The sequence below is a fragment of the Diachasma alloeum genome, unplaced genomic scaffold (assembly GCF_001412515.2).
Source record: "Diachasma alloeum isolate Michigan unplaced genomic scaffold, Dall2.0 Dall_scaffold_00459, whole genome shotgun sequence".
NCBI classification, from domain to species: Eukaryota; Metazoa; Arthropoda; class Insecta; order Hymenoptera; family Braconidae; genus Diachasma; species Diachasma alloeum.
This window is the reverse complement of record NW_021680592.1, coordinates 210,772-238,133: the sequence shown is the minus strand read 5'-3', so window position 1 is coordinate 238,133 and position 27,362 is coordinate 210,772. Positions and strand designations below refer to the sequence as shown.

The following is a 27,362-nucleotide window of genomic DNA, read 5'->3' as shown; positions in this document are numbered from 1 at the left end:
TCAATGAGACTGTGCTCTCGGTGATTCCAACATCTGCGGGTAATTATATCTTTTGCCTTTGAGCACCCCAAATCATTCAAGTCGATTATCACCTTATCACTGTAAGATTGTAACCATTGTTTCTTTTGCAGGTCATTCACGAAGATAATTGTTACTCTTTCTGTAATTTGTGTAATCGTACCTTGAACCTCATCATATGGTATGGATCCAGTTTCCCATGCGATTCCATGGTGATTATTAATAATCCACTTGTTCGTCCTCTGGTACTTCTTTGGTAGTTCATCCCATCCACATGTGGGTTGGAAAAGCAGACAAGCACACTCATTTTTCCCAACTGATTGAACTGCCAGTTCTTTTACAATAAATTTCTGAGTTGGGTGTTGAAAACCTTGAACATCCAACATCAACATTATAATAACACACTAAAACCGCAGATCGTGATGGTAACAAATCAATTTTGTGTTTGAAGCTGAATCCAGTGGAGTCGGTTGATTTTATAGCAACTCCCCCCCCCTCGTTCCCCACCCCGATTTAAACCATCATGGAACATTCTCGAATATTCGCCAACAAGTATGACGTAATTTTGATTCCAAGACAGCAATGACTCATTACAATATGCAAGTTTCGACTGGTCATTATATTTCATTCAAGTCCTAACAGGAAACATGGGATATCGCCCACCGCGCGATGAGTCATCGATGACGTCATTCTCGAATGTACAAGTCTCAGCAGGACTTACGGGAAACCCCCACCTCGCACATCGATGAGTTATCAGTCTGAGTGACTTACCGATGTCATTCATCTTGAAAATGTTTGACCATTGCTTTCACATATTTACACATGTTTGCATATGTTTGCACACTTTTGCATATGTTTGTAAATGTTTGCAAATGTTTGCAGAACGTTTGCAAGTGTTGTGAAATGTTTGAAAATGTTTGCAAATGTTTGCAAATCAGTGGTGGGGTTAAGAAGTTAATGTAAGAAAAATAAATATAACACTGTACATTATGAATAAATGTTTTTGATTCTTTAAAAAAAATAGAAATTCTTGGTTGTATTGTTACAAACACCTTTCTCCTTATAGTCATACATACAATATTACTAAAAATAGTATTAGCAATCAAAAACGAGCTGAAACGAGTCTCCAAAACAGATTGTCTATGCTTTGGTAATAATATAGGGTTCAACATTTTTTCACACAAATTTCTCCAACGTTGCAAACGATGGCGGTCTCGAGCTATCTCCTCCCATGGACCTCGACGAGCAGATCGATATGCATAGTCCTAATGCAACATCTCTTTCCGCAGCACTCTTGCCCATCGGCTCCATCATCATTCAAATCAAATCAGCAGGCAGATGACCGCGAGAAGGGAAGGATATATCATACTCAAAACTCCGGAGTTCAATTGAAACTCGCAAATTTTGGAAATGTCCTTTGATTATCTCCAGAGTTTGAGATAACTTATCACAAGGATAACACTTGTTATGTTTGAACTTGGAGCACAGATCTCTGAAGTTTTTGCGAAGTTGATAGATGAAATCCCCCAATGGTGGAAGATCAGGTGGTGCGTGAATCGATAATTTCTCCGCAACTTCACTGTCATTGAGGCAGTATGGTGGAGTAAGTTCAACCATTGAATTTCATTGACACTCCTTGCCACCAATTCATCCTTCTCCTCCACCTTGGTCATTTTATCCCTTAGCTCCTCGCAGAATTTCTTCAATTTCCCCAAATTATTGATGCTCTGGATTATGTGAGATAATCCCTCAAGTCGACTTGTAAAATTAGAACAAATAGATTTCCCCTCAGGATGTCGCTCAGCTTTCAATACTTCCTAATTGTCCCATAAACAATGTAAGTCAGTCACCAGGTATTTTGCGAATGTATGACAATCCTTGTTGAAATACTCACGGATCATCTCCTCATTAGTGCTGGATTCCCCATCGTTCTCCTTATGAAGATGATTATGATAACACATTATGGTAACTCTTTATATCACTGTAGGATACGAGGTTCAATCAATAGAGCTGGGACTCAGATTGAATGCGGAATGGATAGGGTAAGCGCGTTATATAGAGATCCCCCCACCACAAATTGGAGGTTATGACTCATCTTGGAACATTTGAGAACCTTGGAGAATGTTTGAGAATAATCGAGAAATAACATGATATCTCCTTTGTATCACACCATGATTCATCATAAGATCATATTTCATACAAGTCCCAACAGGACTCAGGAAGTACCCCCACCACGCCCCGAGTTGATGAGGATGACTCATCGATGACGTCATCCGTCTAGAAGGTTCTGCGACGGTGGCGCCAATATCCAATTTCTTACAAGTTCCAACCGGTCATTATGGTATCATATGATTCCCAACAGGACTAAGGGGGAACCCTCACCGCGATAACGTCATCTTTCTCGAATGTACAAGTCTCAGAAGGACTTACGGAAAACCCCCACCTCACACATTGATGATTTATCAGTCTGAGTGACTCATCGTTGTCATTCATCTTGAAAATATTCAACCATTGTTTTCACATATTTGTACATATTTGCATATGTTTGTAAATGTTTGTAAATGTTTGCAGAATGTTTCTAAACGTTTGCAAATATCGTCAAATGTTTGCAGCGTGTTTGCAAATGTTGTCAAATGTTTGCAAAATGTTGGCAAATATCGTCAAATCTTTGCAATTGTTTACATATATTTGCATACATTTTCAAATGTTCTCCAATGTTGTCAAATGTTTGCAAATGTTGTTAAATATTTGCACATGTTTAGGACTTACCGGGAGTTCCCCCACCGTGCAAGTCGATGACTCATCGATGACGTCATTCATCTCGATATCTTCCCGATTTTGGCCGCAATATCCAATTTTATCCATGTATCCACAGGTTTTCATATTGCATACAAGACCCACGAGGGCGGTTTCCCACCATGCGAGTCGATAACATATCGATGACGTTATCCGTCTCGAACCTTCCACAGCTTGTGGCGCCGATATCGGATTTCATGCAAGTTTCAACATGTCATGATACAAGTCCCAACAGGTCTTAGAGGGATTCCCCCACCACGCGAGTCAATGAGTCATCCGTCTAGAAAATTCCATGACGGTGGCGCCGCCACTAGTATCATATTCCATACAAGTCTGAACAGGACGGTTCCCCCACCATATGAGTCGATAACTTATCGACAAGTCCCGACAGGACGGTTCCCCCACCACTCGAATTGATGAGTCATCTTTCTCGAACGTTCCGCGACGGTGGCGCTAATATCCGATTTCATGGAATTTTCAACATGTCATCATACAAGTCCCAACAGGTCTTAGAGGGATTCTCCCACCACGCGAGTCGATGAGTCATCCGTCTAGAAAATTCCATGACGGTGGCGCCGCCACTCGTATCATATTCCATACAAGTCCCAACAGGACTCAGGAAGTATCCCCACCATGCCCCCGAATTGATGAGGTGACTCATCGATGACGTCATCCGTCTAGAAAATTCCATGACGGTGGCGCCGCCACTCGTATCATATTCCATACAAGTCCCAACAGGACTCAGGAAGTATCCCCACCATGCCCCCGAATTGATGAGGTGACTCATCGATGACGTCATCCGTCTAGAAAATTCCATGACGGTGGCGCCGCCACTCGTATCATATTCCATACAAGTCCCAACAGGACTCAGGAAGTATCCCCACCATGCCCCCGAATTGATGAGGTGACTCATCGATGACGTCATCCGTCTAGAAAATTCCGCGACGGTGGCGCCACCACTACTATCATATTCCATACACGTCCCAACAGAACTCAGGAAGTACCCCCACCACGCCCCCGAGTTGATGAGTCATCGATGACGTCATCTGTCTAGAAAATTCCGCGACGGTGGCACCAATATCCGATTTCATGCAAGTTTCAACAGGGCATCATACAAGTCCCAACAGGTCTTAGAGGGATTCTCCCACCACGCGAGTCGATGAGTCATCCGTCTAGAAAATTCCATGACGGTGGCGCCGCCACTCGTATCATATTCCATACAAGTCCCAACAGGACTCAGGAAGTATCCCCACCATGCCCCCGAATTGATGAGGTGACTCATCGATGACGTCATCCGTCTAGAAAATTCCGCGACGGTGGCGCCACCATTCCAGAACCTTCCACGCCTTATGGCGTATATGGTGGCGATTTGGCGAACTACTATCCAGAACCCGTCCAGCCTAACTACTTGCGCCGCAAAACAATTATTTTTCTTACTGCGCTGTTATTTCCATGACAGTTTCTTCCATTTTTTACAGAGATTAAGGGATGAAAGAGGGTTAGTTGGTGGGGAATTTAATTCTCCGTCAAACTGCTCTTTTCTCATCCCTTAATCTCAATTAGGAGGGGAGAGGTGAATTTTTAATTACCGGGAGTCACTGTGCGCCGCGAAACAATTATTTTTCTGACTGGCCCCTGACGTTCATGGCAGTTTTTATTTTCTTGTTACAAAGATTAAGGGATGAAAGAGGATTAATTAATGGAGAATTTAATTCTCCGTCGAACTGCCCTTTTTTCATCCCTTAATCTCCATTAGGAGGGGAGAAGTGAATTTTTAATTCACGGGCGAATGGTGAAAAGTCATTGTGCGCCGAGAAGAAAATCATGTTTCTCACTGGCCCATGACTTTTGACTTAGTTTGTATTTTTTTGTTACAGAGATTAAGGGATGCAACGGGGATCGATTGATGGGGAATTTAATTCTCCATCACACCGTCTGGGTTCCATTCCTTAATATGAATTAGCCAGCAAATGAATCACCTGAAAATCATTAAGAACATGTTGAGGACGAGGAGAGCATAAATTCCCCTCCGAAACTATCCCTGTGCCAGCGGGACTGCTACTGCCGAGTTACCCGCACAGGCAGTTCGCCCAGCCGTCAGATTCGACCGTGGCACCATCCCTCCTTTGGGGTCGAACTATTTTTAGCTTGGGGTCACTTCAACCCCGAGATCTGAGCCTCTACTTTAGTCAATCCTCTTTGGGACAGCCTGTACAATTTTAAAAATATCGCGTAAATAAATTACTTTTTGGGGTAAAAATTGTCGAGAAAATTTGAACATTTGATTAAACAGCCTACTTAATTTTTAATTTTATACGTTTTTATAATTTTATAGGTTGATGCTTCCCCTGCACTTCTTAGTAATCAACAAATTTTTTTTTTCTGTTTCAGATCAATAGAAAACATGAAAAATGCAGCAGTTTTCGATGTCACCCAAAATACGCCTAAAGGAACGCCCTACAACGCCGACATTTTGTTTTGTAAAAAAAATGTTTTTCAACACTTGAAAGCTGTAATAATATATGCGATTATTTTATCACCTGTAAAAAAAATTCATAAAAAATGACTCATTCTTTTGGGCGTCCAAAGGTTTTTCTCCCCTTAACTCAAACACTAATATTCCACAGAACATGGCATGGAAAAATGCTTTGCTAATATATACCGACGTCAACTATGTTGAACCGTCTTCACCATATAAACCGTATCATTAGATCTCCCAAAACCAACTAAGTCCAAATGTCACCCTCATCCCTTGGTGATTCTCGATTTTTCCCTTCTGGTCTCTTCCCCCACCAACGAGCATCCATTTAGCCTCACTCACCTTTCTCATCTCTGGAAAATTCCTAAGACATGGCAGCGTGGGTCGAAGAGGTTCGTGGTTCCAAGATTACAACAATAAAGTAATAGAATTCTACCTCGAAACTTATTTATGTCTTGATGAGTTAATGCCTACCTCAATAAAATGCCGAAATAAGCCTGTCGGAACACTCGATGGGGGGGGGGGAGGGCTCAGCTGATAGACAATCGATCGACTAGCAATCGACCAAAAACTTACCATTGACCTTCGATCGACTAACCATCGACTAGTGATCAACTTACGATCGACCGGGCATCGACTGAGTGAACAAGTCAAGCCCCTATTGAATCGCCATCGAATAGCCATCAATCGATTCCCTAACGTAATGTAACCGAATGTAGACATTGTTCTATAGGCCTAACCCCAGGGTCAGGCCCTATGACTAAATAATTATTTCTCTCGCGTAGTTCTCCATGGTCTAGACCTTCGCCTAGACCTTTGTACTTCTAAATTGTCCGCGTAGTTCTCCACTTTCGAAATATGCTTATTTGTCAAATTTTCGATACTACAATAATATATAGTCTTCTCAGAACAATAATACATTTCGATACTACAATAATATATAGTATTTTTTGCTTATACAGACGAAGGAACTAACTCAAGCAATGGAAGAATCACGTCTTCAAGTATCTCACACCCTTCAATCCTGCTTACAATCCGATGGTAGAAGAAGATACGCGACTCCACCTCAACAAATAGCTGCTTTTAACAGACGATCAAGTCCAGAAATTTTATCCCCTTGCAGTGAGGAGTGGTTGAAAACGGACGCTGAAGTAATCGTTGGTGATGACGTCTTGCGAGTGAATCCTGAAGATGGATTCAATATTCATTTCCCTTACCGTCGCGGAGAATTGAATATACATCCAGGACCGGGCGGGAGTTTAACGGCAATTTTAGCTGATTTGAAAACTATCTGGGAGTTTGTTTTGGTGAAAAAGCTGCAAATTCCCTTGAAAGATTTGAAACACTATCGAGCTGTGCTCATTATTCCAGATATTTATAATAGGTATTATTTGAAGGAGTTGACGACACTCATGTTGTGTGATATTGGATTCGGTGGATGTTTCCTTCTTCAGGTATGAAATTGATAGATTCGCAACATAGTTTCAGCTATTCAAATACATAATTATTGATCATAATTAGGATCATGTGGCAGCCACATTCGGAGCAGGTCTCGGTTATGCTTGTGTAGTAGATGTGGGAGACCAAAAAACCTCGGTATCTTGTGTAGAGGATGGAATCTCCCACCGAAATACTCGAGTTCGAATGGATTATGGAGGAGGTGACATTACTCAGACATTTTTCTGGTTACTTCAAAAATGCGCATTTCCATATAAAAAATGTGACCCAGCAGATAAAATTGATGCATTATTATTGAATCAATTGAAAAAGGATTTTTGTCACGTGGACTTGAACATTTGTGGGTCACAGGAGAAGACCTTCACTGTCAGAAGACCAAAAATTCCGTCTGAACAACATATTCTTCAGGTAAATCAATAATCTGGTAAATCTTACAGGATATACGTAATATTGAGCTAGGTGACTTCGCCAATTATTGGTTTGGTATTATACCGTCAAGTTTTTTTATTACTTTGATACATTTCAACTGTTTTTCACAACATCCAAAAGGCTGAATCAGTTTTGTTCATTGTTTCACGTACAAATCAACGTTTTTCTTCAATTATTCAGTTTTTCCCTGAATATATTTATATTTATTTATATTGGCGGTCTACACCAGGTAAATTGACGGTTTCAAATTTTTAGACATTGTATTCCGAGAAAAAATTTCTAATTTTCCATCGAACCATTGACGATTGGACGGGTTTTCAGTCAATTTGCATCACTGAAAATGCTCTAAAGCATTCCAAAAAGTTGAAAACTCAATACGACCCTCTCGGGGATATCGTTTAACAGATTTTCCTTCTTCGTCGAAATGACTTCACCCCGAAAAATGTTGATAGTGAATTGGCAAGTTGTCGTCGTCGATACCCCGATAATTTTTTCCTCAATTTATTAAATTTTTTCGCCTCCTCACATTTTTTCTATTGAATGCAAGCATTGGAATCATTTGGTTTTCAGGCATTTTAAGCTAGCACAGCCAAATCAGCACAATCAAAAGACGTTGACTGCATTTAAAAGCTTACGTTTGTTGCTCATTTGTTGCGGAAAAAAAAATTTTTTTGCTTTTATAGTTTTTTTTAAATGACTGTGCCAGCTTTTTAAAAGCTAGCACAGCCAATATATAAATCGTAATACCAATTGAATAGGGGAAATGTACAAACTCTGAAAATCTATAAATATAAGCAACAAATGAGTTTCGAGTATGTACACCCCTAAAATTATAAAAATTTCGCAGTTCAATAATAATAAAAAAACTATCGAGTAAGATTAGGTGTAAAACCTTTAAAAATTATCCAACAAAAGCTGTACAAACTTCAAAATGATGTCTGCCCTGACGTAAGGACCCTTGCGAAGTTTGTACACCTCGTCGCAAGGATGGACTGACTGGTTTTCCGGACGAATCTAATTGAAAATTTGTGTTCGAAAACTGGCTCGATTACCAAGCAGCAGGGGCAGGTATAAAAACTTGCAAGTGAGGTCTGCCCTGAAGTGAGGGTCGTTACGAGGTTTGTACACCTCCAGAGAGCGAGAAACTCACTACTTTTACAAACTAATCCAATTGAATATTGTCGTTTGAACACTGTCTTGTTCACTAAACAGCAGGGGTTGCTCTACAAACTTCAAAATGAGGTCCGCCCTGAAGGGAAGGCCCTTGTAAAGTTTGTACATCCTTCCTGAGTGGACGAGTCACCAAAGATAAAGTAGAAATCATATTAGAACATAGGGAAATAATTAATTTCTGGATAAAACCAATTTTCTATTACTCGAGAATCATTTGAGATAGTTTAGGACCGCTATTTTACAGTACAGAAACTAATATTCATTTATGTAATTACTCATTCTTTTCAGAGTATATATGATTTCTACTTTTCCGGCAACGTTACCTACAATTCTGTCGAACAAATCCACATTCGGGCGTATTGTTACGTACCGAGCTCGTTCCCAGAAATGTAGATGGCATGTCCGTTGCCCGTGGAGTGCTGAACCACTCTGCTTACAAGTGCAGGAATTTGGATAGGTAGTTTTTAAATAAATTGAACCACACAATTATTTAGGTGAACACTGAATATCGATTATATTATTTGTTTGATATATTTGGGTTTGTTTAACAACAAAAGAGTTTGATTATGGAAATATCTGATCAGTTTGACGTTCAAGACGTATCTGATTCTTAATGCTACTCTCAAAATCACTCCAACTTCAAATACGATATGCAAAAAGGCGGGGGACCAATCACGTTGGCTCAAGCAAACTATAATATACATTTTAGTGAATATGGTGACTAACCTAGGGACCCTACGTCGCTACTAGCAGTTTACGCGACAGTATCGAACAATCGCGCCATCTCCCTTTCGGTGGAACACAAATTTCCGCATATGGATATTCGGATGCTTACTTTTTGGATGAAATGAAAACATAAAAAATCTCTTAGCGGTCAAAGATATTTCCTAATCTTCTCAACCATCGGACCAGTCGTTCATCGGTGATTCTATCGTATCTGGAATATTCAAATTCATGTGAATGAATAGTTGAACATTCACATATTCTGGAATATTTTCATTTAGCAAAATGTATTTTCTATCATCTATCAATTCGGTCAATCGATCTATCTTTTACTTGAATAAGTATGAGAAAAACTATGTAGAATATTTATAAGTGTTGAAACATCACCCAGTCGAGCATTGGTGAATTTGAGCTCATTCGAAAATCGAACATTTATATAACCTAGGGAATTTTCTAGTCGGTCATTTCGCACATTCTGACGTTTGAAGTTTGGCAAACTTGGCCCCAACCCCAAACCTCGTAACGGCCCTCACTTCAGGGCAGACCGCAGACCTAGACCTTTGACCCTAAAAATGTTGGAACGTCGAACTTTTGACCCTTATTTTTTCTGACCTTTAAAATGAAAGTGCCTTGCAGACCCTTTATGATCCTGACCCTAAAAATGTTGGAATGTCGAACTTTTGACCTTCATTTTTTCTGACCGTTAAAATGAAGGTCCTTTGCAGACCACATGTTCATGTTCTTGACCCTTGAAATTGTTGACCTTAAAAGTGTTCAAACGCCGGACTTTTGACCCTTATTTTCTCTGATACTTAAGATGAAAGTCCCATGCAGACCCTTCATGTTCCTGACTTAAAATTGCTGACCCTAAAATATGTTGCAACGACGAACTTTTGACCCTCATTTTTTTACCCTTAAAATGAGAGTCCTTTGCAGACCCTTTATGTTTCTGACCCTTTGATTGTGACCCTTAAAATTCCTGACCCTAAAAATGGTGGAACATCAAACTTTTGATCACCTAAAATCATGATAAACGACATAAAATTTTCCACAATTGAGAAGATTTTTCTTTTCCACACAGAAAAGGACAATATGAGGACATCCATACAGCTATGAATTTTCCAATGTTTCAATGAAGTTAATGGCCCTGAACAGGACCGTTGGAGTTTTTGGTCCTGAAAAGGGCCGTTGGAGCTTTTGGCCCTGAAAAGGGCCGTTCGGATATTCGGCTTTGAAGAACCTTTTCAAATATTGGTCCTCATAAATGCTTTTTTTCTTCTTTGACTTCCTACAGAAATTGTTCGAATATCCCTCCATCCTGATCAAGAAAAAGCATGGTTCTTCCTACTGTATTCTGTCGTACTCGCTCCAGCTCTTCCGGTGTGATAACAGCAACTGCTGCATGGAGACGAGCCACCAAATCGTCAGGATTCTGGGGTTGTTCAGAGTAAACATCTTTCTTCAGTTTACCCCAGAGAAAAAAATCCATGGGAGTCAGGTCAGGAGAGCTATGGGAATGATGGGGAGCCGAGGTTGGTGACGGAAAACGAAAATTAGTTATTTTGAGGATAAATGGATGTGGATTTTATCGCGGAGGCCAACGCACGGGACCACGTCTACCAATCCACTGAACAGGGAAAGAATTATTCAAGAATTCTGTTATTGCCAGCGTACTATGTGCAGGAGCCCCGTCTTGCTGGAACCACATAAATCTCCCTGCAGGTCCTTCCTCAACCATGTCTGGCAAATTATGTGGAAGGAATTCAAGGTAATTTGCTTTCTAGGGAATGAAGAGTAGAGGTCACAATCGCAGATATCTCACATTGAGAGGATCTGGGGCCACTCGAATGAAAACTTCATTCCCCAAAATTGCTCCCCACACATTCAAACGTTCCCACCTGTGTTGGTAGGACCGAGTATGAACCAGCCTAGGATTTTCTTCAGCCCAATTATGGCAATTGTGCTGATTGAAAATTCCTTCCCTGATGGTGAAACATGATTCGTCGGTCCACATGACATTATACAAGAACATCGGGTCCCTGTCATTTTGTTCGATTAAAAAACGACAGAACGTTCTTCTTGCTTCATAATCCTCTATTTGAATAAATGAGAACATGAAAATTTATTGAGTTAGAAACATGAAGCTGAAACTAGCAGAAGATTCGCTGGCAGAAGATTCGATTGTCAGTGATTCTCATTCTTATAGGCATATCTAATAGTTTAAATTATCTGGGGACTTTGAAATTTATTGGGGATAAGGATCATATATTTCTGGAGTTTGTACACAAATATTTTTTGTTTTTACTCATAAGTTTTTTAGTTATGAACAAAAACAAATAAGTTCCATCAATTTTGAGATTCAAATTTTTAATTAAATGGGGAGGTGCAAAGACGCTTAAAATTTAAGGGAGTAACGTTCATCCCTTCATGGAGTTTGTACATTTTTTTAAATTAATTAGAATAACATTTTTTTTTGTTTTGTTAATTAGGAAATAAAAATGTAAAAGAGGTAAAAATTCATATTTTACCCTCAAATTGCGCTATGGAGGTGCGTAGACCCCTAAAATTTGAGGAAATATTTTCCAACCCTTCATCGAGTTTGTACATTTTTTAAAACTAATTTGAATAATAAGTTTTTTTGTTTTGTTAATTAGAAGATGAAGATGGAAATAAGCAGGGGTTCGAGCCTATCCGACAGAAGGCATGTCACCGTTACTTTTTGCGTTATTAGTTCTTTTATTTTTTTTATTTCTAGCAATTCCATTGGTAGTAAGCTTCCGAATGGATCCGTAGCAATTCCCTGTCCTTGTGACAGGTATACAATCGTAACCACATGCTACAAGATGTCTACAGGAAGATATTCAACCTTTTAATGAAATATATTTGTACAAAAGGTTAAATATCTTCGAAACGGCTCTGCCGATTGCGCCTATCCAAAATACGAATCTTCAATATTGTAAAAGCCATAATCACGCCGAATTTCAATATACTATTTTCATTTTTTCTCTAAATATCGAGCGTACAAGAATGAAAAAATTGAAAAAACGAAAAAACGGGAATATCTCTGATTTTTTGTACGGACGGGTTTACATATTTTGATTGATCTAGATGGTGGCTACCGAGACAAGTATTTTGAAAAAAAAAATTGAAATCCGTCCAGTAGTTCATGAGAAATTTGAAGAAATATATTTAAACAAAAGGTTGAATAACTCAAGAACCGCTCGGCCAATTGCCCCCATCCACAATACCAACATTTTATGTTATAAAAGCTTGAAACATACAAAATTTTAACTCCCTATCACCATTTTTTGTTAAGTTATCGTGTAAACAAGATTTTTCATAAAAAAAAAGGAAAAACGGCAATATCTTCAAATTTTGCCTGAACGAGTATATATATTTTGATTGATCTAGATAGAGGCCATCGAGACGAGTATTTTGAAAAGAGAAATATTGAAATCGGTGGAGTAGATTTTGAAATATTGAGGAAAAACGAAATTTAAAGAAGTTGTTATATCTCAGGAACTACTGGACCGATCGGGCTGAAACTGCGTACCAAAGTAAAGCTTAGGACATTATAAAAAAGCAAAAAACAATGAATGAACAAGGGTTGAAAAAGGGATAAATAACTGATCAAAAAAGATTTCAGAAAAGATATGAAAAATATAAAAAAAGGACAGACATTACAAAACAAGACGAATATTCTTGAATAATTGAAATTAGGCTCGGTTGACTCGTTATTGAGATATTTAAATAATTTATGCCTTAAAAACATCTAAGGTTGACCGAGTAGAATAGCCCAGGGGATAATATAGAGATATTTAAACAATTAGATTCATATATAAAGGTGAATATCTCAGAAAGTAATTATCCGATTGAGCTCATTTTCAATACGAACCATTGTTACTACTAGAGATAACTTCATGCCAAATTTCAAGTGGATATCTCCATTTTTGCGGATGCTATAGTGCGAACGACGCTTTAAAGTCAAAACGACAAAAATTGAAATATCTCTAAATTTTGTAAAACGGGATATTTTGATTGATCAAGATAGAGGACACCGAGACAAAAATTTGAAAAAAAAAAATTAGGATCGGTTAACTCGCTATTGAGATATTTAAAAAATTAGATTTACATATAAAGTTGAATATCTCAGAAAGTAATTATCCGGTTGAGCCTATTTTCAATACGAACCATTGTTACTACTAGAGACAACTTCATGCCAAATTTCAAGTTGATATCTTCATTTTTGCGGATACTAGAGTGCGAACAACGATTTTAGGTCAAGAAGGGAAAAATCGAAATATCTCGAGAACTTTCTATGAACGGGTATACATATTTTGATTGATTGCGATGGAGGGCATCAAGACGAATATTTTGAAAAAAAAAATGAAATCGGTTGGGTAGTTTTCGAGATATTTAGGAAAAAGCATAAAGAAACAAATGGCTTTTCTTCAAAAATTAATTGACGGATCCAGCTGAATTTTGGCATGAAGTTAGTTTCAAATGATTCCAATAAACTGACAAAATTTCAGATTTGTTGGAATAAATTTTCCCGTTTATTCGTTAATTTTACGAAAAAGTGACCACCGAGTGGACACTATCACACGCAGACATAGTCCCCCAACTTCTTATTTTTCCGTTTTAGACCATTCTGGATTGTTTCCAAGCAAAATTAGCAAAAGTGCAAAGCTACCAAAAAATTCCAGAAAAATTAGTTGGTAGCATGGTAAAATAGGTTCATTTGGACGGACCCAGAAAAATTCCCGTGCCAGCACCGAAATTTCTGCCGTGCGCTGCAGGAAATTGTCTTGGATTTACCGTGAAAAATTCTTGTACTCCACAGAAAATTTTACGGTGCTGGCATTGTAATGTTTCCGGGTTTGTCGCAACGAACCAATTTTTCTCGTGCTAGCATACTAATTTTTCTGAAATTTTTTTCTCCGTGTATGACATGAATAAAAGTCAGGGAAACCTTTTGAAACTTTGGTTTCTAGTTAGGATTATCAAGAAACCAAACATATATCAAATGTTAGGTCGCTATGTTTAAAAGCTCTTCAGATGGAATAATTCACCCAAAATTCTTGAGAGAAAAAGTCATTTTTTGTCACGAAGTATGAGTGGGATTGGCCTTAATATTTTCAAAAAATGGTAATCCCTATGCCTTCATTTTTTGAAAACATACATTGGGATTCATTCGGAAGCCTATTCCCAATAAAATTGGTATAAATGAAAATAGGAGAAAAAAATACATGAAGAGTAGCAATCATATGTAATCTGTCAAATGGCTTCTCCCGAGTGGAAATTCTGGTCAGATCTTGATCAAGTTTGGATCAGGTTAGACCTGACCACTGATCAGGTATTGATCAAGTTGACGGATCCGCTCCTGATCAGACATGTTACGCCTCTGACCAATCCGGATTTGATCAGGACGAATGGATGCAAACACCATCAAGTCAACTGTATGAAAACTGGATGACTTGTCTGTCAGTATCAATAACAATTATTAATGATAATTCAAAACAAAAGCTAAATCAATTCTTTCACCGTAGGCCGCCTCTCTTAATGAATCTCTACTATTATTACCGCTGAAAAAGCTTATTATTTTTTTACCGATGCTGGGGATCGAATCGGGGACCCCATGATTGCTAAACCTATGCCCTAACCACTACGCTATCGCGCTATTACTATTGAGTAAAGCAGGGGTGGGCAACAGCGGCTCTTGGATCGCTCAGCGATCTGGACCTCAATTAGCCCATTTGAATAGCACCCCATTCAAACAATTAGGGCCTTTGTCAAACCCGGCCGTCTGCGTCTGCGTCTGGCGACGGTGGGGGTATTGAGAGTGAACTGAGTAGGAATAAAAGTAAATTTTATATTCAAATATTCATTTTTTTGCAACTTACCAAAATATCAAATTTTAATAATGAAAATATTCGAATTTGTCGATTCCAAATTAATTTGTTTAATGCTGAGACTGGACAAAATAAAAACGATGAAAAATGTCGCAAATTTGGAAAATTTTCTACCCAAGAAAACAATCTGAATAGAATAAGTTCTGTGGGGAAATCAAAGTGTTTCTTTCCTATTTAGGATTCTATATTGAATAGTACATTTTCCTCCTGGATAATCATTTTTTTAATATGAAGGATTCGTTATGTGAACTACCCATTTTCATTATGTCTGCAAATTAATTTAAATCTCCCTTTCGTTTGTCTCTATTTTTTTCGGATTTCAATGAAATTTTTGATATTTCGAATATTAATAGGAGCTTAGTTGAAAAATAAGTAACCGTAATAGAGGAGAAACAATAAAAAAAAAAAAATGGGGACCGACAGGGGGCGTTTGACTGTGTGGTTCGTTGCTGGTGACACTCGTGGTTTTTTCTCAGATTTAATCAAGTTTTTGTGGTTTATCCCATGAATTTTGAGCTTAACACGAAGTTGTTACCCTTCTCTCAATTTTCCTCTCTCAATTTTCCTCCTCTCTTCCGATACGTGACTTTTTCACTAAGAACGTGCAGTATTTTAGTATGAACTTTTCACTTTGAGGTTAAACGAAAGTGCGATCCGTTGTTCTGTCCATATCGTACCGGGCGTATTGTGATAATTGACGTGCGCGTATTGTACCTTCAGCTGTTTGTTTTGAATTGGGCATGGATGGTAGCGGCCTCACTGTACGCACGGGGAGCCCGCTAGTGAAGCCCGCGAGGTTATCGACTCTAGGCCTGTCAAACTCAGCCTCAACGCCTAAAAAGCCACATGGAAATACAACACAGGTACAACTACTCAATCAAAAGACAAGCAACAAGTCAATAGCACCGTTCTGTTCTTCCCCGGGAATTAAAAGGACTGTGTCAGAGCTTGACAGTTCTGAAACACCAGACAGTCCCTTTAAAAAATCATGTGAAGGTAGCTCGCCATCCTTACCTTTCACTGAAGTTACTTTCTCACTGTTAGTGGAGTCTGCCTCTAGTTCAGAGGATTCCCCAAACAACACTCTTCGTCAAGCAGAGGAGATGGCCGATCCCACACGCCCAGCTAGTGGTTCTCAACCAATCCCAGTACTCGACGACCCTGAACTTAACCCGCAGTTGAAGAATTTTTTACTGGTGATGTTTCAAGAAAATCGTGCCGCTACGGAGCAGATACTTGCAAATCAAAATGACACCTCTGAGAGATTAACAAATCTCGAGGCCTGTGTCAAAAAAAAACAATGAAGATCACTCTGCAGCCATCCAAGAGGTCAAGTTGCGAGTCGATTCAGTTGAATCAGATCTGACCCAAACGAAAATCAATTTCGAAAATCAGTTAAGCCAAATTGTGAATACCCTATGCACATGTTCTCGTCACCATCTAGACAATGAATCACTAAAAAAACTCACTAACAGACTTGAAGCCCAGGATAAAGAAAATCGTAAGAACAGATTAATTTTCAGTGGACTTGCGGTGCCTGTCAATAATGTTGTGGGCTCTATCTCAAAGATCCTGGATGAAAAGTTTGGCTATTCTGGTCCTGTAATGAACGTCAAAATCCTTCGCAGGGCAGATAATGACAAAGTCACTATGGTTGGGGCCTCGTTGCTATCCTGGGAGGCAAAGATGAACGTTCTTCGTAATAAAAGAAATGTGCCTGACCTTGGTAACATCTATATTCAGGCTGATCTCACAGAAAGGGAAAGAAAAGCGATGTATGAGCTAAGGAAATTCGCTCGTGAACATCAGCCTGATGGAAAAGAGGTTAAATATTCCTATTTGAAGGTCATGGTTAAAAAAAAGTGGTATCAGTGGGATGAAGACTTGGAGGCAGTGGTGCCTTGTGGATCAGACCCTAAAAGCTCGAAAACCTCGAGAATCGCTCGTTCCAGCTCAAACCCACTTGCTCCTCGCCAATTGTCACAGGCTCCGACAATGAAAAAAAAATCTAGTTGCCTCTCGGATCTCCTTCTGGAACTGCTCAGGATTTTCCAGATGGGAGACCCGAGAATTCTGCGAGAAATCGGACATTATCTGCATATCGGAGACCTGGAAACTTGAGGAGAATCCGTTGTTGCCCCCCTTCCTGAATGAGTACCAGCCAATATGGATTCCTGCTAAAAAGACAGTTCCTACTCCTAGAGGAAGGGGTAGCGGCAGTCTCCTCACATTGATTAGAGATGGACTGAACTTTGAGGTGCTGAACGCTTGTGAATTATGGTGTTGTGTGAGAGTGGATTCTGGTGACTGTATTTTATTTTTGTGTTCTGTTTACTTTAATCAAAAAGTGAATATCGCTCTGGCTCTTGAGTCTCTCCAGGCTGTGATCTCGAGTATCTGTGACTCTCATGATGATCCTATAATCATCATTGGTGGCGATTTTAACTGTCGCATCAAAGAGCTGGGTAGCTGTGACCCTGATCTGACCACTGACAGTATTTTGCGGACAGGCAGTCACTAGATTTGGGGCGCCCGTCTGCGGGCAGTATTGCTTTATTGGATTTCATGCTCGACAATGGCTTCGTGTTATTAAATGGGAGGACTCCAGGGGATCATCCTGCGCATTTCACATACATCGATCATCAGGGCAAGAGTGTCATTGACTTGATTTTTGTTAGGATTAATTGTATATCCCTCTTATCTGATTTTTCTGTTGACATGTCAGTGACGTCTTCGAGCCATTTTCCTGTGAAGCTAACTCTAGCTGACCCTGCGGCCACCCGGTCTATCTCTCGGGACACATTCGTACCGGCACATGTTAAATGGGTCAAAGAGAATAGGGAAGTGTTCACTCGATACTTAGAAGAAGTGAACTTTGAGTCTGAAACTGTGGTAACTGTAGATGAAATGTATGAATGTGTTCAGGGGGCCGTTTGGGATGCCGCGGGCTCGGCTGGAATGGTTTCAGGTCCAAAAAAAAACCAATGGATCTCCTGATAGGATTATTAAAAAACCTTGGTTTGACGATAGTTGTTACGCGTCCAAACAAGAGAACGAAAGAGCTTTAAAGTCTGCCAAAAAATCGGGGTTCTGTGAGCCTCATTTAAGTCACTTTGTAGACTGCAAGAAAAATTATAACCAACTCAAAATTGAGAAGAAATTGATATACCAAGAAGAAATTATAAACATGCTAGCCAATGTCAAAAATGCAGCTGATTTTTGGGCAGCGGTTCGCTGTTATAGAATTACTAGTTTCACTCCAGGCCTTCCAGTCGAGATATGGAATCAGTTCTACCGCCATATTTACCCCCCGAGGATAATCTGTGATTTGATAATAATAGGTGAGAGTTATTCTTGGCTCGACGGTCCTGTCGCTCTCGCTGAGCTTAACGAAGCATTTGTCAACTGTAAATCTGGTAAGGCCCCTGGAATAGACCTAATTTCAAATGATTTTATCAAAGCCATGCCTGTAAGCTGTAGAGAGTATATTTTGAATATGTTTAACCGCATTCTAGAAAATGAAGCAATGCCGAAAGCCTGGGGTAGAGTTCTATTATCAATGATTCACAAAAAAGGAGATAGGAATGATCCGTCCAATTATCGCGGTATTGCACTCATAAATTGTCTCACAAAGATTTTCACTGGGATTTTGTGTCGCAGGCTTGATATTTGGGCAGAATCGGCTGGTATTCTCCCCGAATGTCAAGCTGGTTTTCGTAGAAAGAGGTCATGTTTGGACAATATTTTTTCGGCTACTGTGGTAATGCAACTTCAACTCAAATATAAAGGTCGCTCGGTTTACAGTCTCTATGTTGATTTTCGCAGAGCCTTTGACTCTGTCTCTCACGCATTGCTGTGGAATAAACTTCACGGGTTGGGCGTGAGTGGCAGAGTCATAAGGACTATTAAAAGTCTATACGACGTAGCTTCGTTGCAAGTAAAGTCCGGAGGAGGTCTCTCTGACTCTTTTGAGATTACAGAAGGAGTTTTACAGGGCGAAATGTTGAGTCCCATCCTTTTTATTCTCTTTCTTCACGACATTGAGAATGTTTTTCGTGCAGAAGATGTCTACGGTCCGAGCATCAATAATCGACATGATCTCCTAATGCTTTTATACGCGGATGATTTGATTCTCCTGGCGCCTACCCTAATAATGATGAAAAAAATGATTCGAATACTGGAAAGGTACTGCGGCCAAAATTCTCTCTGTGTAAATACCAGTAAAACAAAGATAGTTGTTAGTCGAAATGGAGGAGTTATCAAGGGAGCTAAACATGTGATGGGTCCTGATGGAGTGGCTAGAATTCAAGGGGTTTTTGTTTAGAAGAATGAAGAAATTCAGATTGTCCCACTCTACACATATTTGGGCATTCCAATGTCGAGTTCATCGTTAGGATTGAATGCGGCTTATGAAGCCATTGAGAAGGCCAAGAGAGCGTCTGGAGCGATTAGAGCCATCCTATTTCGTTCAGGGGCGGACTCCTGGGAACCTGTCCTGAAATTGTACTATAGTATGGTAACATCGACATTTTTGTATGCGGTCCCAGGCTGGGGGTTACGTTATTGTAGCATGATTGAATGCGCTCAGGTTCGTTTCTTTAAAAAACTCTTGATGATCCCTAATAACACCCCAAATTATCTTGTGAGACTCGAAGTTGGAGTATTAAATCTCAAATTGAAAATTGCTAAGTTGACTATTAGTTGGATAAGGAGAATCCTTGAGATGAGTGAGGACAGACTCCCCAACATCTGCCTCATGCTCATGCTTCTTTCTTACTTGCTATTACATGACAAGGACTGTAACGAGAAGTATAATTGGCTAGCTCAAGTCTTCAAATTATTCGAAGGTTTAGACGTCCCTTTTCTTAACACCCTGAAGATTTCTCCATCCCCCGATGCTTGGCAACAAATGGAGCCTGTCCTCCTTCATTCTCTTGAGTCCCATCTTGAAAATCAAGACATTTTAGCGTTTGAACAATCTAAGTCTATGCAACTGTTATTACCACCCAGAATCCCATCACAGCCTGCATCATACCTTTTAACCCGTCTTCCGATTTTTTACAAAAGAGTGAAAGCCCAGACTAGGCTGGCGAATCAGATTTCATGTACTTTTTTTATTAATGGTAAATTTTACAGCTTAGACCCGAACTCTATGTGTCCCTTATGTAATATAAATGATCCTGAGACAGTTTGCCACGTATTTTTACGCTGTCCCATGTACAATGACCCCAGAACTCATTACCTCCGCCCCTATTTCTTAAGTGGATGGACGGATGAAAATTTATCATTATTTGTCGATTGTGGTACGAGTGAGAGTACAAAAGCTCTATATTTCTTTGTTAGTGAAGCGATGAGAACACGATCAGAAATCTTAGATATTTGTTGAGGTTCTTGATAATCTTTGATAATATTGTAATAATAATAATAATGATAATACAACGATAATAATGATCTTAAATAACAAAAGTGAAAGCGAATTGATAATTCTTCGCTTTGAGAACATACACGCAAAACGAAAGAGAACCATTGTAAAATGATAATAACGAAACTTTTGTATATATATCCCTGCTTTTTTGTAACCCCTGCCCTCCCCCCTTGCTAAGAGGGAAACTCAAAAGCAATAAACAATACATACATACATACAATTTTTTAAAAATCCATAAAAATTCTACTTTTCCCTCAACTTTGCAACGAAAATATTTTCAATTTTTTCCCCTGAAAATAACCACAACAATTTAAAATAAATCGCTTGAGATAATAAATTGAATATCTCAAGATATATTTAATCAAATATAAATGGATACAAAGTTAAATATCTAAAAAATTAATCATCTGATCCAGTTCATCGGTGATATAATCCATTGTAGTGGCAAAAGGAGAACTCATACTAAATTTCAAGGTCGTATATCAATTTAAAAAATAACTAGCGTGCGGACAAGGATTTTGATCGAAAAAGGAAAAATTCAAATATCTCTGAACTTTAGTATAAACGGGTATACGCATGTCGATTGATTGAGATAGGAGACATCGAGGTAAGTATTTAAAAAAAAAAATTGTAATCGGATGGATAGATTCTGAGATATTTACGAAAAACGATTTTGATACAATGTTGAATATCTCCTAACCTAATCATCCGATTCGGTCCATCTTCAATCCCATCCATTGCAGTACTAAGAGGCAGACTTGTGCCAAATTTGAAGTTGATATATCAGTTCAAAAAATAACTAGCGTGCGAACAAGGATTTTGAGCAAAAAATGAAAAAATTAAAATATCTGTGAAATTTAGTATGAACCGATATACATATTTTGATTGATTAAGATAGAAGACATCAAGGCGAGTATTTTGAAAAAAAAAATTGATATTGTATGGATAGATTCCGAGATATTTACGAAAAACCAGTTAGAAACAAATGGCTTTTTCTCGAAAACGGTTGGACTGATTCAGCTGAACCGGTGCACATTTATACCTATAATCTCACGAAATTTCAGATTTTTTTGAATTTTTTTAGCCGTTTATTCCTTCGATTTTCTAAAAGTTGACCATCAAGTCGGCCAAGTTGACCATGCGCACATACAGACACAGTCGTCAAACTTTGTATTTTTACGTTTCAGACCATTCTACATCATTTCCACACAAAATTAGAAAATCGAAAAATCCATGGAATACAATGCTTCCATTCGGAAGCAAAAGGTAAAAACTCAAATTTGACCCTCAAATCGCGCAATGGGGATGCGTAGACCCCTAAAATTAGGGATAACAATTTCTCATAACAATTTTTTTGTTTTGTTAATTAGAAAATAAAAATGGAAAAAGGGGTAAAAACTCAAATTTGACCCTCAAATTCCGCTATGGGGGTGCGTAGATCCCTCAAATTTAAGGAAATATTTTCCATCCCTTGCGTTTGTACATTTTTTAAAATTAATTTGAATAACAAGTTTTTTTGTTTTCTTAATTGGAAAATAAAAATGTAAACGAGGTAAAAACTCAACTTCGACCGTCAAATTACGCTATGGGGGTGCGTACACCCCTAAAATTTAAGGAAACATTTTCTACCCCTTCATCGAGTTTGTACATTTTCTTAAATTAATTCGAATAACAAGTTATTTGTTCTGTTAAGTAGAAGATGAAAATAGAAAAAAAGGTAAAAACTTGAATTTGACTCTTAAATTGCGCTGTGTATGCGTACCCCCCTAAAATTTTTTGAAACTAATTTGAATAAGAAGTTTTTTTGTTTTGTTAATTAGAAAATGAAAATGGAAAAAGAAGATAAAAACTGAAATTTGACCCTTAAATTGCGCTGTGGGGGTACGTAGACCCCTAAAATATGAGGAAATATTTTCCACCCCTCCATCGAGTTTGTACATTTTTCAAAACTAAATTGAATAACAAGTTTTTTTTGTACAAACTCGATGAAGGATTGGACAATATTTCCTCAAATTTTAGGTGTCTACGCATCTCCATAGCGCGATTTGAGGGTCAAATTTGAATTTTTCCATTTTTTTCATTTCTATTTTCTAATTAACAAAACCAAAAAATTGTTATAAGAAATTGTTATCTCTAATTTTAGATGTCTACGCAACCCCATAGCGCAATTTGACGGTCAAATTTGAATTTCATTTCTTTCACATTTTTATTCTCGATGAAGGGGTGGAAGTATTTCCTCAAATTTTAGAAGTCCACGCACCACCATAGCGCGATTTGACGGTTAAATTTGAGTTTTTACCTTTTTTTCCATCTTCATCTTCTAATTAACAATACAAATAAATTGTTATGAGAAATTGTTATCCCTAATTTTAGGGGTCTATGCACCCCCATGGCGCAATTTGAGGGTCAAATTTGAGTTTTTACCTCTTTTTCCATTTTTATTTATTAACTAACAAAACCAAAAAACTTGTTATTCAAATTAGTTCTAAAAAATGTACAAACTCGATGAAGGGGTGGAAAATATTTACTCAAATTTTAGAAGTCCACGCACCCCCATAGCGCGATTTGAGGGTCAAATTTGAGTTTTTACCTTTTTTTCCATCCTCATCTGCTAACTAACAAAACAAAAAAAATGTTATTTAAAGTAGTTTTAAAAAATGTACAAACTCGATGAAGAGTTGTAAAATATTTCCTCAAATTTTAGGGGTCTACCCTAGTGGAAAAATATAAGGCGGAGGCGTAACATGCCTGATCAGAATTTCGGATCGGACTTGATCAGTTTCTGATCGAGACCTGAACAGAATTTCCACTCGGGTACGAGTGAATTTGAGTGTGAAATTCGTAAGTGTCCTGGTAGCTCAGATGGTAAGAGCACCCGACAGTCTGCCACGAGCAACGGCCCAGTGTGGACGCTTGACCACAGCTGCTTCAATTCAAGAATTACTTTTCCCACTTAAAGCCTCAACTCAATAAATCCCACACGAAGTAACATGTCGACCTTGTGATTGTGTTATTTATACATCAAAAAACACATAGTGATATAAAGGTCCATTGTGTTGCGGCAGTATGCCGTTACACTTGTTTTATCCTTATTGAGTGAAGTTATCTAAAGAAGAACTAGCAGCCACAATGAACACCAAACGTGGCAGAGGACGTGGTGCTGCACCACAAGATTATAATACCAACAATAAGAGGAAACTTATTGAGGAAAACCCATCTGAAACACCTGAGAAGGTCGGTAAATTCCAGAAACCAAGTGTCACAGCCGATCGTATCGATAAAGCTCTTGAAAAAGAGTTGAAGGATCTAACTTCATTATACGGAAAACCTAGATCCCAAGCATCCAAAACGATACCAAAGCCCAAACTCACGCCTCGTGCAAAAAGAGCGGGAACTAGCCACACGAACGATTCCCAGTATGACGTCGAGAATTCTCAGAATATTCCAGAAAATACTGAGAATAATATTCCATGGATATCACTGAGTAAACGCAAAACAACACCTCTCGACCGAGCCAAGAGCGGCTCCCCCACCCCTCAACGAATCGAGGACAATAACATTTACGCGAGCCTGGATTTAGAGATGTATGACCTGGAGAGCGAGAAGGATGAGACTACCACAACCAAAGCCACACAACACAGCTGGAACACACAGAGAGCCACCGATGAACGACCCCAATCCACTCAGTAAGGAAATCGTTGAAGGAGATAGCCGACCTGTTGATGTCAACAAACGGTGACGTTAAGAACAAATTTCACCTCAAACAGCCAAAAGATTCAAAATATGTTTCAATTTTTACAAAAGATATTTTACTCTTCAATTCATTTAAAGATGTTCTTAAGCAAAATGGTATTGAATTTTACACTTATACGCCAAAAAGTGATAAATTGAAAACAATTGTTCTGAAAAATTTATATGGTAATTTCGATGAGGAAGAAATACTTAGAGAATTAAAAGAATTGAACTTGACAAACGTTGAGATCTTGAAGGTAACGAAGAAGACCTTCAATAAAAAATCGAACTATTTCGGTTTTTTAATGCAATTATCCAGCAACTCAATAATTAATGAGCTAACAAAAGTCAAAACCCTTTTATATTATTTATTTATTATTTGCCATGTATAGCCTACTCGGGTGTTTACAAGTTCCCTAATTTGCGGTTATCATGGGCCGACTTCCTCTCCAACCATGTCGCATTGTACCCCAGGACTGTAGGCCGTGCACAGACTCTCCTGGTGACCAAGGGAAACCATGGAAAACCTTGGTCGACGCGGACGTCTATCGACCGAGCATCATCGAGGGATGTTTTTCTACCATTTCTCCGACGATTCTCGGTGTCTAGACTACCGTTCGAAGGTTTCCGAATGATTAAAAAATCCCTGCCACAAGCCGGACTCGAAGCTGCGCCCACGGGTCCCGCCATCCGGCCGAGCGATTTAACCACTTTGTCCACCGTCGTCGGTTCAAAACCCTTTTATATGAAAAAATTAAATGGGAGCCCTTACGTAAAAATAGTCTATTTCAATGCAGGAAATGCCAGAGACTTGGACATTCGAGTGGTAATTGTTCGCTCGCATTTCGCTGCGTTAAATTCAGTCAAAGCCACGAGCCGGGTGCTTGTGAACTAAACAAAGACTCTGACAAAACATTGCTTAAGTGCGCCAATTGTCAATCAAATGGACACCCCGCGAGTTACAAAGGCTGTCCATATTACAAAAAAGCAGTAGAGTTAATCAAAAAAGATCAACAAATTACTAAAAGTAAGAGGAAGGAACAAATAAATATGATTAACCATCGAGTTACTCCCGCAGTCACTTTTGCTAATACTGTCAGATCAAGAACGCAAGACAACCGATCGTCATTCATGCACTCAAGATCTCATAGTCTAGTCAGAAATTCACAGCAAATTGAAGATGATTTTCCTGATAAATTCAGTACTCAACAAGCCGATACTGATACAACCCCACCATGGGTAAATACAATCAGAAATGATATTATAGTATATTTCTAACCTAGGGAGGGAAAATAAAGGATCCTCAGCCGCCAGTGCAATTACCAGCCGAGCCGAAGGCGAGGTTGGTAAGCACGCGGCTGAGGGTCCTTTATTTTACTTCCCGTGGTTAGAACGCGGTTTTCCGTCTCGGCGCAAAGTCAGAGTTCCCTCCGAAGCGGGAGGGAAATGTAACTTTGCGCCCGCCGGGACGGAAAATATGATATTATATCCGCCATCGCTTCAACTTTGAAACCGATTGCCGATCAAGTGGAAATGAATTGTAATTATTTTTCTTTGGCCTCAACAAATACGCAATAAACCCTAACTCAAAATTCTCGATTATCCTAATACGGCTAAATTATTACCTTCGGTCTCGCAATTCAACCAAACCTGAAACACCAAAATCTCAATAACAAAACAGAACTCCGGGAACGGTCAGTAGCTCATCTAAACCTTGCTTCGATTATTTAGGGCGCCAGCCGATTTTTAGCAACGCGCAATCGACGAACCGTAACCCATTGCCTTAAACTAAATACTAACCATCCCTGAAGTTCGAAAGGAGACACAACAAAACCCAGAAGCTAAAACTCAGGAATGGCGATCACGAAAGTACGGGATTTACTCGGTTTTTCAGTGTGCGGGTCGTGGAGAGAGGGGTGGATTCATGGACAAGAAAACCAATAAACAAAAACCAATCCTTCATCAAGAGCTCAAAATCCAATATCTTAATTCTAGATAGATCGGGGGTAGGTAAAATCCATGATGAAAGATAATTATACTGACAGGTTCCGCTGTTGCCCACCTTTTACACAATCCTCGATTTTGCAAATACAAATTTTATACAAATTTTGACTCGAAATAATTTCAAATAGGGGATGAATAATCCCAAGGTCTCGAAAAGCTAATAAAATCATTTTATTATGGAAAAATAAATGATTCCAACTAAAAGTGAGCAGAGCGATAGAATAGAATAGGAAATATGCGGCTGGTCACTTAAAGCGCCCAGAGTCACCTAAATCATACGATCTTTGGTAACTTCCGCCTTAGTTTCGGTCAGTCACACAGCCCCAGCCCTGTGTTTCTCACTAGGCTAATAAGGCTGGTGACAGCCGCTTGTTGTAAGTCCTCTGGTTCCAGGAAAGCCTGGCCCCAGATTTTATAGCGACGGAGTGCTAATAGGGGGCATTCACATAAAATGTGGATGACGCCGTCCTTATCTCCTCCGCACAGTCTGCAGTCTTCTTGTTCTGCAAGTTTCATCTTGAACAGATGAGCTCTGAGAGCTGTATGACCCGTAAGGAGCCCTACTGCCACCCTCAGATCCCCTCTGTGCAGCTCCAGAAGCTTTCTGGTCCTAACTCTTCGTTGCTCTCTCATAAGCAGTTTCGCTTGTCTGCAGGTCGCAACTTTCTCCCAACGCGTGACATGATCCCGCTGGAAATGATCTTTAATAAGAGTTTTTCCCACTGCGAAGGGCATGCCAAGCAGGCCGTGTGAGGGCACACTTTCTGTACCCTCCTTGGCCAGCTTATCTGCCTCTTCATTACCCAGAATCCCATGGTGACCTGGCACCCAGGTTACGGTGACCCGGTTGTTTTTACCCAGTGTGTCCAATGCCTGCATGCATTCCCACACCACCTGTGACTCTGTAGTGGGTTTTTCCAGGGCGTGTATCGCCGCCTGGCTGTCACTGCAGATGAATATTTTCATCTTTTTTGTGTCTCTCGCGTTCAGATACTCTGCACACTTAAGTATGCCCAGCATCTCTGCTTGAAAGACGGTTGAATGATGGCCCAGCGGAAAACTCTCTCCGAAGCCATCTTTCAGACGGTAGATGCCTGCCCCAAAACTTTCATTGAAGCCAGAGTCGTCCGTAAACCAGTAGTCCTCTCTTGGTCCTGATTTACGTTTCGAGTCTAGCCACTCCTGTCTGGGTAGTATACTCGTTCTGAACGTT

The 27,362-nt window shown here is 39.3% G+C and overlaps 1 protein-coding gene across 8 annotated transcripts in view; it reads left to right on the top strand.

The window, feature by feature from the left end:
- LOC107042413 (actin-related protein 8) overlaps positions 1–27,362 on the top strand; it is a 287,380-nt gene that overhangs the window by 50,089 nt on the left and 209,929 nt on the right. For 7 of the 8 annotated variants that reach the window (XR_001461159.1, XM_015263446.2, XM_015263447.2 and 4 more), the window contains 2 exons: positions 6,238–6,747; positions 6,815–7,159. Coding sequence is in view for 7 of the 8 variants with exons in the window: in XM_015263446.2 (XP_015118932.1) it covers positions 6,238–6,747; positions 6,815–7,159 (855 nt within the window). In the remaining variant the exon portion in view is untranslated. The remainder of the gene's footprint in view (positions 1–6,237; positions 6,748–6,814; positions 7,160–27,362) is intronic. The other variant, XM_015263449.2, reaches the window with a different exon arrangement.